At 44.8% G+C, this 12753-nt stretch overlaps 5 protein-coding genes across 5 annotated transcripts; 2 read left to right on the forward strand and 3 right to left on the reverse strand.

The window, feature by feature from the left end:
• Positions 1-389: 389 nt before the first annotated feature.
• On the reverse strand, positions 390-2498 carry PCOAH_00014650 (Uncharacterized protein; the record flags this gene model as incomplete). Its single annotated transcript, XM_020058274.1, has 1 exon — positions 390-2498. The coding sequence occupies one exon, from the start codon at positions 2496-2498 to the stop codon at positions 390-392; it is 2109 nt and encodes a 702-aa protein (XP_019913675.1).
• An 894-nt stretch (positions 2499-3392) lies between these two features.
• PCOAH_00014660 (Uncharacterized protein) lies at positions 3393-6637 on the forward strand (the record flags this gene model as incomplete). Its single annotated transcript, XM_020058275.1, has 9 exons — positions 3393-3416; positions 3605-3640; positions 3748-3784; positions 4012-4120; positions 4263-4677; positions 4795-5467; positions 5628-5791; positions 6131-6192; positions 6361-6637. 9 exons carry the CDS (start codon positions 3393-3395, stop codon positions 6635-6637), a joined length of 1797 nt encoding a protein of 598 aa, XP_019913842.1.
• A 46-nt stretch (positions 6638-6683) lies between these two features.
• PCOAH_00014670 (Mitotic spindle assembly checkpoint protein) lies at positions 6684-8323 on the reverse strand (the record flags this gene model as incomplete). The annotated part of the gene is made up of 7 exons (XM_020058276.1): positions 6684-6731; positions 6835-6911; positions 7067-7168; positions 7305-7524; positions 7691-7730; positions 8046-8085; positions 8248-8323. The coding sequence occupies 7 exons, from the start codon at positions 8321-8323 to the stop codon at positions 6684-6686; spliced, it is 603 nt and encodes a 200-aa protein (XP_019913743.1).
• A 45-nt stretch (positions 8324-8368) lies between these two features.
• On the forward strand, positions 8369-9419 carry PCOAH_00014680 (Uncharacterized protein; the record flags this gene model as incomplete). Its single annotated transcript, XM_020058277.1, has 4 exons — positions 8369-8374; positions 8609-8738; positions 9178-9255; positions 9394-9419. 4 exons carry the CDS (start codon positions 8369-8371, stop codon positions 9417-9419), a joined length of 240 nt encoding a protein of 79 aa, XP_019913833.1.
• An 832-nt stretch (positions 9420-10251) lies between these two features.
• Positions 10252-11235, reverse strand: PCOAH_00014690 (Orotidine-monophosphate-decarboxylase; the record flags this gene model as incomplete). Its single annotated transcript, XM_020058278.1, has 1 exon — positions 10252-11235. One exon carries the CDS (start codon positions 11233-11235, stop codon positions 10252-10254), a length of 984 nt encoding a protein of 327 aa, XP_019913801.1.
• Between the last annotated feature and the right edge of the window lie 1518 nt (positions 11236-12753).

Raw genomic sequence — 12753 nt, forward strand, 5'->3', positions numbered from 1 at the left:
GCGTCCACGCGGTACACACCGTTAAGGCATATATATATATATATATATTTTTTTTTTTTTTTTTTTTTCTGCGCGCCCATGGGTGAATTTCGAATGTGAAGAGAGATCTTCCCTTTTGGGGGGACAATTTTTGTCCTTTTTGAGCATTACTCAGCCCGTGATGTGGGACAACTTTCCCCCGAGTAACGTGGGAACGTATGTGTGATTGAAGGGGGTATTTATTACCACACGCGTGTACTAAAAAAAAATGGGCAAGACAGTTTGAACGCCACGTTCGGCTTTCAAATTGGTAATTAAAATTGGGTAAGTCACGCAACTGAAGTTTTTTTGGGGAAAATTTCCCTTTGGAGTTCGCACAAGGTTGAGGTGGTTTACGCGGTTTGCACGTTTTATGCCGTTTGTGGCGCCCCTGCGGTTGCCCTCACGTCTGACGTGGAGGGTGCGTTGTCTGCACCGGCGCTGTTCGAGTCGGGTCTCTTCTTGCGGGCGTTGCCAGTGAGGAACACAACAAAGACAAGGACGAGGAAAACAAAAAATATGAAAACGTGAAGTACATTCAACGACTCCTGAGTAATGCAATGGGGGATGTTTTTCACGTCGCAGATGTGTGGCTCTTCCATGCAGCAGGTGACCTTTTGTATGCCCTCCGAGTAGACCTTCATGGCACTAGTCTCCTTAGGTTGATGGTAGAAAAACTTCCTAATGATTCCCCTCTTCCGAACCACATAAGTTTGTGCGTCGTACAGTTTAAAAGCCCCATATGCATGCACACTGCAGTTGCGAAGAGAGGCAAATTTAAGAAAAGGAACTTTAAAAAAGAACAGGAACTGATATTTTCCCTCCTCATAAATGAGGTTTTTCTCATCTATATATTTTTCACTTGAATTTATGGTGCACTGTAACTTCAGCCTAGCTTTTATCTTTTCCATGGATGGGTTCCACACATGTACCAAAACGCCACACTTCTGTGTGTTCTGTTCGTCACACTGGTCTGAGTATAGAATGTTTATTATCCGCAGTTCGTTTAAAGTTTCTAACTGGAAGATGGTATCGTCGTATAGGGGTTCTGGTTCTTCCAGTGGTTCGCGTTCTTCCTTTGGGGGATGCTCCTCTTTTAGAGAGAGCACTTGAGGGTCTACCACATGCATGATCTGATCCTTCTGGTTGTTAAACAAGCTGATGGTGAATTCTGTTCGATCCTCTTTGTAGTACTCATACGCAATGAAGTGTTCAATGTTGGTGTCCTGGAAAAAGTTAACTGACCTTTTGTCAGGGGTACTTTGGTTGTAATCTTTTTTCCTAAAAATGTAGTGAGGGTACTTCCCATTTATGATTGGTAGCTTGGTGACCGTTTCTTCATTTCCTTTTGTGAGTTCCTGTGCTTTGTTCAGATAGGACTCCACCGTGTTTGCTATACATTCTGCGTCCTCCATGCAGGACTCCCTCCTGGAAATAGTGTAGTCACTGTATCCGATTAATCCACACGCAGCATGTGCGTCGTCGGAGACGTAGTTTTTAGGGACCAGTATAGACCTACTAAGACAAGTAGAATCGGTATAAGTGCATTTACTTTCGTCATTTTCAATGCACTCAAAGTTTAGGGACTTGTTGTAAGAACATCCGTAGTCTAACGTGCCGTACTTTATTCCGTATAATTCTTCCGGGTAGAATGGGTACAAAAGAAAGTTGTTGTGGAGCGTTGGAATGGAGACGTTATCGAATGCAGACGATGAATGTGTGATGTAAATATATTTCTTATCGAAGAGCTCTATCGGTTTGGCAGATTCGCTAATCACATATCTGTGTGTCGCTTTTTCCAAGTCTGTCTTATCACTATACAGTTGGAAATAGTCGGAAAAGGTCTTCTTCTTTTTCATAACCGTTATGTTAAAAACGAGAAAAATGTTGACCTCGTTTTTAAATTTGAAGAGAGCATACATTGGGAGGACATGACGGAGCGCCTTCTTCACTGAGACGAGTCTCTCATATTTCTCATCACTGCTTATTGTGTCTCTATCGGGACATTCTAATTCCACTTTTTGTGGGACTCCCTTATATAAGTCATTTATGAAATCATACGAATGTGGTAAGTCGTAGCAGGAACAACAGAGCGCGAAGGGTCTATCATTGAACCCTTGAAAGGTTGGGACTTGGATTTGTTCATGGATGCTGAAATCGTAGCTCTCACATCTGTCTTTTCCCTTTTTGTTCTGTTCATCTATCGTACCTATTCCTAACTCGTAAAATTCCTTATAGCTGAATACAGACTTTTGTGGCGCCAAGGTTCTATACACCATTGGATACGCTACGATGAATTTAGTCTGATGGAGCACTACGTAGAACTCCTCCTTTTTGTGTCTCACTAGCAGAAGGATCTTTTGGTTGTTTCCTATTTTTACCTTGATATTCGTTTTGTATTCGCATTTTTCTTGCTCGCTGCACTTGATCAGCTCCTCCTTGAAGCCGACTCCTGCGGCCGCCTCGCTGGGGGGCGCCATTATGCTCTAAATGGGCATAAAACGTGAAAAACGTCAAATATGTACTACTGTTGGAACGGCGTAGTATGGGAATCCCCATGCAGGTGTTTCTACACATGTATTTGCACGTGGATACAGCTGCCGCTCTGACTTACTCTGCTATGTTTGGTGTACTCCCCTGTGTGAACCTACAAACCTTTGCACATGTGTGTGCGTACTTTCTTCTTCCTCCTCCTCCTATTGGGGGTAGGGTATAGGGGGGTCTTCCTTACTTCGCTTCACCACTTCGGACACCGCCTCCTTTTGCGTGCGCTCGTGCGGGTGGAACAAACGTGCTTTCTATGGAGAAAAAATGCGAGCACTTTTGTTTGGTCTAGCTTCTTTCCTTTTGTATTTTTTTTTTTTTTTTTTTTTTTTTTCTCCCTTTGGAAGGATGAGCAGATGCAGAGGCGCTGTCTGCACATCTGCCGCAATTTTACTCCAACTGATGGAGGTGCATTTTTTTTTTTTTTTTTTTTCTCGCTCCTCTGTGTGTCTTCTCCTTGCTTTGCTGCTATGGCTTGAGGTTTGATCCATTTGGCCTGCGTTTCTGCGGGGGGAGCGGGATCCCTTTCCCCGTCGGCAGGTTTGCATTTGCCTGTGGTGACATACACTTGTGTATGTTTGTTTTGTTTTGTTTTTTCCCTCTACCCCTTATAGTTGGGAAGACGAGGATGTTTCTCCAGCTGGACGTAGACACCCAGCGGGAACACATTGTCCCAACACAGCATGGGAGCTGCTCCCCCTTAGCGTGGACGTACCTACCGTCGCTCTTTCACATGTTCAGCGTGGTGTGTGAAGGTGTTGAACCCATGCATCCGTTACTCTCCATCCTCTACCAAGTGGAAAAGAACGAACAGTAGAAATACCCATAATATGAGTGAGAAGGACTTTTATCAAGTTAGGTCTAGTGTGTTAGGGAGTCTCCCATAAAAGGGGGGTTAAAATGTAGAACTAGGGGTGACAACAAAAGAGGCGATCCAAGCTAGATAGATCACCACTACCGGGGTGGGTACCATGTGCACGCCTCGTCACTCGCACAGGACGAATCACATGGTTACTTCACACCAACTCCTTTCCATTGTCAGAACTTGGAAGGACACATCGAGGAGTCCAGGCGGAGGGTACGTCTTCCACTGGGCTGAAGCGTCACCTTGTGGGCAGTTACCATACTTTCATACACTGATAATCCATGCACTACACCCTTCTGCATCTGCCCCACTTTGCCCAGATCGAGGAGAAGGAAAAACTTATCGCAGCGGAAAAAGGTTAGAGAGTGGGAAAAAAAAAAAAAAAAAAAAAAAAAACGGGTCCAAACTTTTTAATGGTACATGAGTAAGGTGGTGTCTTTGGAAAGTTCAGATAAAGGGGGGAGAAGCATTTCTTTCACCACTTCGAAAGAGTTGTACTTGCATATTTTTCCTTGTAAAAGGCAAATATGCCCACTGATGGGATTGTTCCTGTGGTGCTTATTGCCGGTCTGCCATCCTCCCAGGTGGAGACGCAAATGCGTCAGGAGGTTTACAGACCCCACCCTGTTACTACGGCTACTGCAGCTTAGTAGTTCCATCCGACCACAGCTCCGATGATGGCTCCGCGTCAAGGTATAACATTATTAAGAGTGAGCTATATGTGCACGTGTGTGAGTGCTGCACAGGAGGTTTGAAAATAAGTGTCTGCTCCTTTGTGAATTGAGCGTTGCCACGGGTTGGGTCGCCCCTTCGATTGTTGTTCCCACCCCCGCAGCGATAACGTAAAGAAGTTCCTGAACCTGCACGAGGATGAAGAAATGGAAAGTATAAAAAAAAGACTAAGGGAGAGGAAGACAACCATTCGGACTGGACGGACTGGCTCCACCAATAATGGACCCCCCCGTGGAGGTACCCAAAAGAATAGGTGTTCCATCATCACGAAGGGAAGTAAGCCATCGGGAAGCAGAAGGGGAAGAGGAAATATAAGAGAGCTAATCAACTTGGAAAAAGAAATAATTGTTACAAGAACGCTGATGCAGAAGAAGAAATCAAGGCTGGACGATATTTACAGCTATACAAGTAGACGAGAGAAGGTCATAAAAAACTTGAACCTGAGCATGAACAAGGAGGCGTCCTTTTTGCAGGACTCCCTGGTGGATATGTTTAAGCGAACTGAGGAGCTCATTCGGGTAGGTATCCCCGCGAGGGTGTAAAAGTGTGATCGTGTGAGGACACCACAACATATGTTATGCATGACCAGGAGAGAGATACCCCACACATATACGCACCTGTTCCCCTGAATATAGAAATTTGCCGAAATACGAGCGAGGAAAAAGAAGAAAAAAAAACAAGTCCAGCTGCTGAATATTGAGATGAGCAAGCTGGAGGTGGAGTTCGAGAAGAAGGAGGAGAAGATAAAAGAAATGGACAAGTATAAGAGTTTTCTGAACAAGTTGGCCAGCACGGAGGGGGAGGTGACGGAAGTGACAGACGGGAAGGACGTGACCGAAGCAGCCGATGCGGCAACCAGTGCAACCGCGTCAGGAGATTCTTCTCACTTCTCCCAGAGGATGGCTAAATATACAAACAATTCCCAACTGCTCATAGACAATTTCAACCTCCTGGAGGAGCAGCACCTGCAGCTGATCGACGACACGCAGAACGCCGAGTACGAGTTGGAGGAGTATCAAAAAAAACTGGCGGATAAAAAAAAGGAGTTCCTCACAAAAAGCAATGAAGTGAAGAAAAAAATACTCCAAATGGAAAATTACATAAAAGACCACATGGATCAAATCGGCCAGTACGAAAATGCTATAAAAAACAATCACAGTGAAATATCCTTCGAAAAAATCAGCGGCAAAATTGACTTCATCTGCACGCACTTTAACTACGACGTGAATACAAACGAGGTCATGAAAAAGTTGCAAATCATGGAAAATAATATGTACTCCTACATTTCCACGCTGACCAAATATACCGGTGGGTGGAGCAAATGCGCTGAACTGCTTCATCATGCGCTACTCCTAATGAGGCACTCCTCAAACGATGGGCCGCTTTATACTGCGGTGCTGCCTTAGACTGATGTGCCGCTTTATACTACGGTGCCGCTTTACATTGTGATGCTTTTCCCCCCTTGCAGAGGAAAACAGCCAACTGGTGTACGAGTACCAGCGGGAGCGCGAGCAGGAGAGGCGAAAGCAAATGCGCTTCGAAATTAACCTCGACAGGAAGGGCAACAACCAAAGCAAGCAACTCAAAAGTACGAAAACTGCGAACAAGACTTTCGGAGCTAACCAGAAGGAGGTACGGAGGGTGATACTTGGAGGAAAATACACACACGTGAGAGAGATACATTGCTTTACCTTGGTACTATTGTGAGGAGGAGGCCACTTGGGGACGAATTTTTTCCTTCTTTTGTTAACAGAATTTCGTTCCATTCGTAGTGTAGTATAGCATAGCATAAGTAACTTCCTCCACGGGGGGCCCTCCAACTGCCTGACGCACATATGCACATATAAGTACACATAACAGTGGCACCCCGCACAGCTAACCACATGTGAACTTTTTGGGTATCCCTCACGGAGCAGGCAAACCAACGCGCTTATCTGCATGCCTTTTTCTTCTCCCCCTAACTACGCACAGAAAAAGGAGAAACGGGAAAAGCGGGAAAATATTTACACGCTGTTCGAAAAGGATCTCTTCAAGTGAGCAGCCGTTGGGGGAATTACTCTGCCCTCTGCATTGCAGGTTCGAAGCGGAAACACACGGTTGGGTGGTGGGATCCCTCCCCCCCACGACGGCGACGCGAAAACGACGACGTATACAACTGGACAAGCGATACTGCACACCTTGAACCACCAAACCATGGACAGACAAAACCAAAAAAGAAACTTCAAAATTTTGTTCGAGAGAAGAATTATATTATCCCCCGATGGGGAGAAACACACGGACAAGTCGATAAATGGATTCTATGGGGTGTGCCTGATACTGCTTTCCCTGTGCATGGTGTGCTTCTCCAGTTTTTTCTTTTTCTTTCCTATGCATCCGTACGCCGCATACTATTACATCGTGAGTGTTGGCTCCATCCCCGTCTATATTATGCATAGGTACTTTACGTGGATTTCCTTGCAACTGTTTCAGTACTCCTGATGGGGGGTGCGCCGGTTGGCCAAGCAGGGATGATTACCCTTCGTGGCTACGCTACGTTCGTCTGTGCGGCGTCTCTTCTGTGCTCCACGTAGACCTGCGGTATGTGTGTGTGGGTTATAGAAGGGAGTTGTACTCAGTATGAATAGACATGTGCACGCCGATTCTACGCAGTAGCAGACCCGAACGGACCGCCCTACCTGACATATGGGGTTGAACTCGTTGTTCTCAAAGAAGTTAATACTTTTGATAATTTTTTTATCGAACAGATTGAGAGCTGCGCGGGGAAACCATATATGAAAGGGTGGTAAAGAAAAAATTTATTAACACGAATAACAGCATAGGACAACGTTGCACGTGTCTGATTTGTTCATAGAGGTGCAAAAAATAATCACGTGTGTGTTTTTTTTTTTTTTTTTTTTTTTTTCCTACTATCGCATGATATCAACTCCCAATCTTTCGTCAAATTTTCGTTCGTCGTGGAGGTCGCCTCGTGGTCCTTCACCAAGTCGAAGGAAATTTCGAACGTCTTATCTGCAAGTGTGTTATGTATTGTGTGTGTATGGATCAGGGGAGGCCTCACCTAGGTGTGTTTTTTATTTTCTCCTATTAGGAGTATGTGGCGCTTGCATGGAGAGCGAAGCGTGCAGTATATGTGCGGTGCACCAACCTGTGGCGTACGCCTCGCACAGCTGCATCTCAATATACGTGAAGAGGTCCCACACGAGCTCCTCAAAGGCAGGGTAATTAATCTGCTTCTTGCGCGGTTGGTAAAGCTGCTCGAATTCTATGGTATAAATTTTTAATACCTCATTTTTTAAATTCTTCAGGCTGATGCGATACTTATATAGGCTGTTGTTTGCGATGAATCTCTTGATTGGGTAGAGGGCCTGCGGGGGTAGGGAAGGGGTGGGAGTACTCACATTGTTGCTAATTGTTGTTGTTGTTGCGTCGTCGTGGGGAGGGGTTCGCGTTGACCCTGATTTGGTATTCCCCCCTTCCTGCGTTGTGGCCTTATCCTTGAATGACTTGTCTCTCCATGGTTCAGTGTTTAACCTGTTGTATGTACTCCTCCACTTGTTTATTTGCGCAATGCCTACGTGGGGATGGGTTACATGTGTGGGGGTGAACGTATCTACAGAGACAGGCAGTGCAGAAGTGAAGAAGCGAAGAAGCGAAGCAGTGCAGGAGTGAGGATTGTTGGCCAGGTCAGGAGGGTTTTCTCTTCCTTACGGGGGAAGATACATAAATGCACAGGGGGACACCCGCTCTATGTGCGGTCCCTTTTTCACCGCATCGTGAAGTGTGCTTTGTTGGACTAATCGTTGCCTTAACCCGGTTTTCCCCCTACCCCGCTCCGATTTTTTGCCTTTTGTTTGCCCTAATTTTCGGTTATTATTTCGTGCCTTACCATACGAGCGTGTTGAATTTTCTTTTTTTTTCAAAGTGCTCTGCAAGGAGAAAAAAATATAAAAAAATAAAATAAATAAACGTGCATAGGTAGTTGTACAGGTAGGTGTAGAGGCATATGCAGATGTACGTATGCGCGAGAGAGCGTACGAATGAGGACGAATGCGAACGAAGTCACTTGGCTCGTTGGGCACTTCCCCCACCTGAGGAGTATATATTCATTATGTAAAGAATCAGATGCGTGAAAGCTTCAATAAACTCCATTAAGTAGGCTTCCATTTTGCTTCCTGTTTTTTTTTTTGTTTTTCCCGCGTGTTGTAAAGGATGGAGGTAAGATGGGAATCAGCCTAGGCGCTCTCCGCAAAGGGAAAGAACGGATCGGAAATCAACGAATGAAATAATGGACGGGCGTAACATGCGCCAATGTCACTTGCATATATTCGTGTTGGTAGCAGGGTGCGTGCTCCTTTCGCTTTCTCTGACCTGCCATGTCATGCCCCTCACGAACCTGCTCTTAACCCACTCCTACTCACTCACGATACCACACCTTTGCACTCCTCGAAGGGCCAACGAAGCTTACAAAAGGTGAACGTATACAAGCGCCTGCCATACCTTTACCTGGGCATGTTTTTCATCGGGGGGCTACTGGAGGTGGTTTTCTGTTCCACCAACTTTTACCAAATATATAACATCGGTAAGTGCAAGATTGACCATGTCGAGGAGTGTGTTTATTCTATATATTTTTTTTTTTTTTTTTTTTTTTTGTGCATTTTTGAGCATGCAACGTTTTTTTTAAAGTGCATTCCCGGTTATGCCTCTTCGCCTTCATTAGCATAACCCACGCGGGTTGTGCAATTGTCATGTCTGTACAGTAATTTTCTTTTACTTATTTTTTTCTTTTCGTTCTTTTTTTGCGGGCTTGCGCTGTGTGGACGAATGTGCACAAAGGAGCCTCGCCATTTATCGGCCGCAATTTTGTTTTATCTCGCCGCATAAGTAGTGTATGACAAGTACACCCGACTTGGTCCAGTGTCACTACGTTTCATCCATTCCGTTTTTGCCTTTTCACGTCTACTTTTTTTTTCCCCCCTTCACGTTTGCCCTTCCTTCCGCCCTTTTCCTGCACACCCAAGGCGAGAGCGAAAAAAAATCGGACGCGGACGTATCGGATCTCATGAAGAGATACGAGCTCAGACAGAAGATTAAAGAAAGTGAGGCAGCCCCACATTGTGTGCACAGTTTGCCTTGACCATTTTGTCCACTCCTCTGACTCTATTATGGCTACGTTGAAAGGTGCCCACTACTTACGACTTACCAATTGTGCATTTTTTTTTTCCTTTTTTTCACAGAGGCCACTCAAATTTCGGAAGAATAAACTACAAAGGTGCCACGTTGGATGCATGCGCAAGAGAACCAACTTTAGCACACCAGCGCGTTAGTGGCGGACCCTTCCCGATCGTTTTGGCCCCCCTCCCTAAGATGGTCAGCCCGTTGTATTACCTCCTCGGGGGGGTGCTGTACACCATTTTCTGGTGCAGTATTTCCTGCTGCTACTGCATGTACCGAGTCATGTACTTTTCACTAACCAGTTACCTAGCCTATAAGTATGGCCAGTCCGTTTATTTTGGGGCTGCGGCGGCCATGTAAAGCAGCCATGTTGGGCGACCACGCAGAGCAACCTTGCAAGGCAACCATACGAAGTAGCCCTGTTGGGTGACGGAGATGAATTTACTGTACGCTCCCGCCGGGGCATGACATATGGAGGCACCTAGTTGGTTTAAAATGAAAATAGCCAAAATTGGTTTAGAGTTTTTTTCGCATGACCTGTTCATATTTTTTTTATTTTTTTTTTCACGGCAACAAATTAATGCGCGTGTGTAACTTTTTTCCATTTTCCCACTTGGGATATTTTTTTACGCCTGCACAGCACAGGGGTCATGCCCTTGTGGAGCAGTAAATATGTGCGTTATTTCGCCAAAAGGTGGGATTCCACGTAACGCATGGCACAGACGGCTGTGGCCACTCCGTAGCTACCCTTTGCGTACAATTAGCACAACGCAGGGTGCTTCTCCGGGAATGGCCACGTCGGGAAAAATACAGGAACGGGGGAAAAAAATTACAGACCAAAAGTGTGCATCACGCAGGGGACTGGAGAAGAAATCACATCTAGGCATTCGCACAATGACGAACTTACACCTGCACACGCGTCACTCGTGAAGCTCCGTGAGGATCTCCTTAATCTGATTATAGTACTCCCGGGCGGCCTGTTGCGGATTACCGCTTTTCGTTATGGCGCGCCCAACATTGATGAGCAATCTTTCATAATTTCTGGAGTAACCATTACATAAAGTTTTTCGCAAGTCGCCATTCTGGGCACCTATCCCTGGTGCTAAGATGTAGCAATCAGGGAAAAGCTCTCTTATTTTTTTCATTTCATCATAGCAGTTCGCGCCCACAACGAAGCCAACAAATTCATCATTTTCTTCCAAGTGTAACTGCTTGGCCATTTTCTGTGCCTCTTCTGCAATTACTAAATACGCTTCTTTACCATCGAGGGAAAGTCTATTTTGAAATATGTGTGAATCAGGGTTGGTCGTTTTAATTAGTACGAAGGTGCTATAATGTCCTTTGCCTTCTTCGTCAAGGCAGATGTCTCGTAGCATGTGGGTACCCATGTAAATGTTAGCTGTACACGAATCGCTCTTCAAGTAGTGAAATATGAATTTGCTGTAGTGCTTCACTGTGTTGCCAATGTCATTCATTTTTATGTCAAGGATGGTTGGCAAGTTAAGGTGGTGCAAATAATCGAATACGTTCTTTAAGACGTCTACTCCGAGGGATCCATATGGGAGGTAAAAGGCAAAATTCATTTTGTATGCCAGGGCGTATTGCTTCGTCTCATTGATTATGTAAAAGCAAAAGTGATTGAAGAAGTAAAAAAATTCGTCCTTTTCTGGTGCTTCCTTTGGTGGGGTTTCTGCGAGTAGCATTTGGCCCCCCACTTGTGGGGTGAAGAATCCGCCCTGGCTACTACTACCATGATTGCTTAGGTTTTTTTTGACATTCTGGTAGCCATTTTGCTTCTCACTCTGCATGAAGGACTTTATGTCATTTTCATCCGGGTCCAGCCCGATGCAGAGGCATGTATTCACTTCGTCCCTCCTCTTTTGTAGCTTTTTTTTCAAATTCATCTTGGCGACGTTATTTGGTCGCATGTGATATCAGAACGTTCTTTAGAATAAATAGGGGTAGCCTTCCCTATGCGGAGGTTCGTCATATTTCGAAACAACTGTGGAACATCCTAGATTGCTAGCTTTTTTTTTTTTTTTTTTTTTTTTTTTTTTCTTTACTGAAAAATTGCGCACAAGGTAGCTTTTTCCCAAAATAGTATGAACAATTTGAACAACATGAACTGAACAGGTCAAGCCGCGCCGTTGAAAATCGCCTGAACAGGTCATTTTTTTTTTTTTTTTTTTTTTTTTTTCCCAAAAATTGTGCACAACGGTGGTTTTTTTTGCAAAAGTAGTATGAATTATATGAACAAGTTAGCTGTGCTGTTGAAAATCGCCTGAACAGATCACTTTTTTTTTTTTTTTTCCTATTTGACAAAATGGCTTACTAGTGAAAAATACTTTGCACGAAAACGGAACAGACTGGGGAGAATCACCGAATGGATGTAAATGCAAAAAACGAAATTACGAGAATGAGCTGATTTCTTGGTGTGTCATATCCATGTGTCCTCCCAAATGGCACACTCACGCATTACGCTGTGCAGACAAATGTGGAGGTCACCTTAGGGAAGCACACGTGTAGACGGCCGATGAGCAAACCGAATGTTCATTGTGCGAATAAGTACCAATGATAGACCTTTTGGCAAGGGCAAAGCTTACCGTGTTGGACGGAGTCACATAACCTTGACAGCGTCATGGAAAGGGGGGAAAGACAAAACAGGGGAGAAATTCCCCTCACAAATATATCAGGCACGATGAGGATGTATCTCATTCGAGCAAATGCATGGAACGTGTATTTCCGCGCAATTGGTCCCCTCCTACGATGGGGGAGAAAACTCCCTGCCAAACATCACCCATTAGCGTGCATATGTGAATCGAAAAGAAGGGAGGAGCGTGTGTTATCCGTGCAGGTTTGAATAGCTATATGGATAATCCCTTCTTTTTTATTGTATCGTTTTTAAACCGTTTTGCTTAGAAATATGTGTATACTATTGGGAGGACGTACGGACATGCCGTTTAGAGCCCACGTCGGGGATATGCGTCCATACAGCCTGCTTCCTAGGGGTTCCCATTTTTTTTTTTTGCCAATTTGTGTATAGCTCATCGGTGAAGCCGTAAGGATGGACGCGAAATGGCGCTTGTCGCGCATAGGGAGATTATAGTGCACACCGGCTCCGAGAGAAAAAAAGGGCTTCATCGAGGGGCTGAATGTGGGAAGGGTTCATTTCGCACGAGGATAAAAGCGTAGCTCGAAGTAGACACACCCGTGAGGCGCATATGTGTGTAGCGGAAAAAAAAAAAAAAAAAAAAAAAGAAACAAAGCGAAGCGAAACGGAACGAAGCAAAACGATACGATTATATTCTATACGATGTGGCAGGAAGAACACCCTGCGGAGAAAACGACCGAATAACACATAGCTGTTGAGAAAGAGAAGACGCTGACAAATTTGACGAAAGACTTTGTAGGGAAAAAAATGC

The sequence above is a fragment of the Plasmodium coatneyi genome, chromosome 6 (genome assembly GCF_001680005.1).
Source record: "Plasmodium coatneyi strain Hackeri chromosome 6, complete sequence".
Classification (NCBI taxonomy): Eukaryota; Apicomplexa; class Aconoidasida; order Haemosporida; family Plasmodiidae; genus Plasmodium; species Plasmodium coatneyi.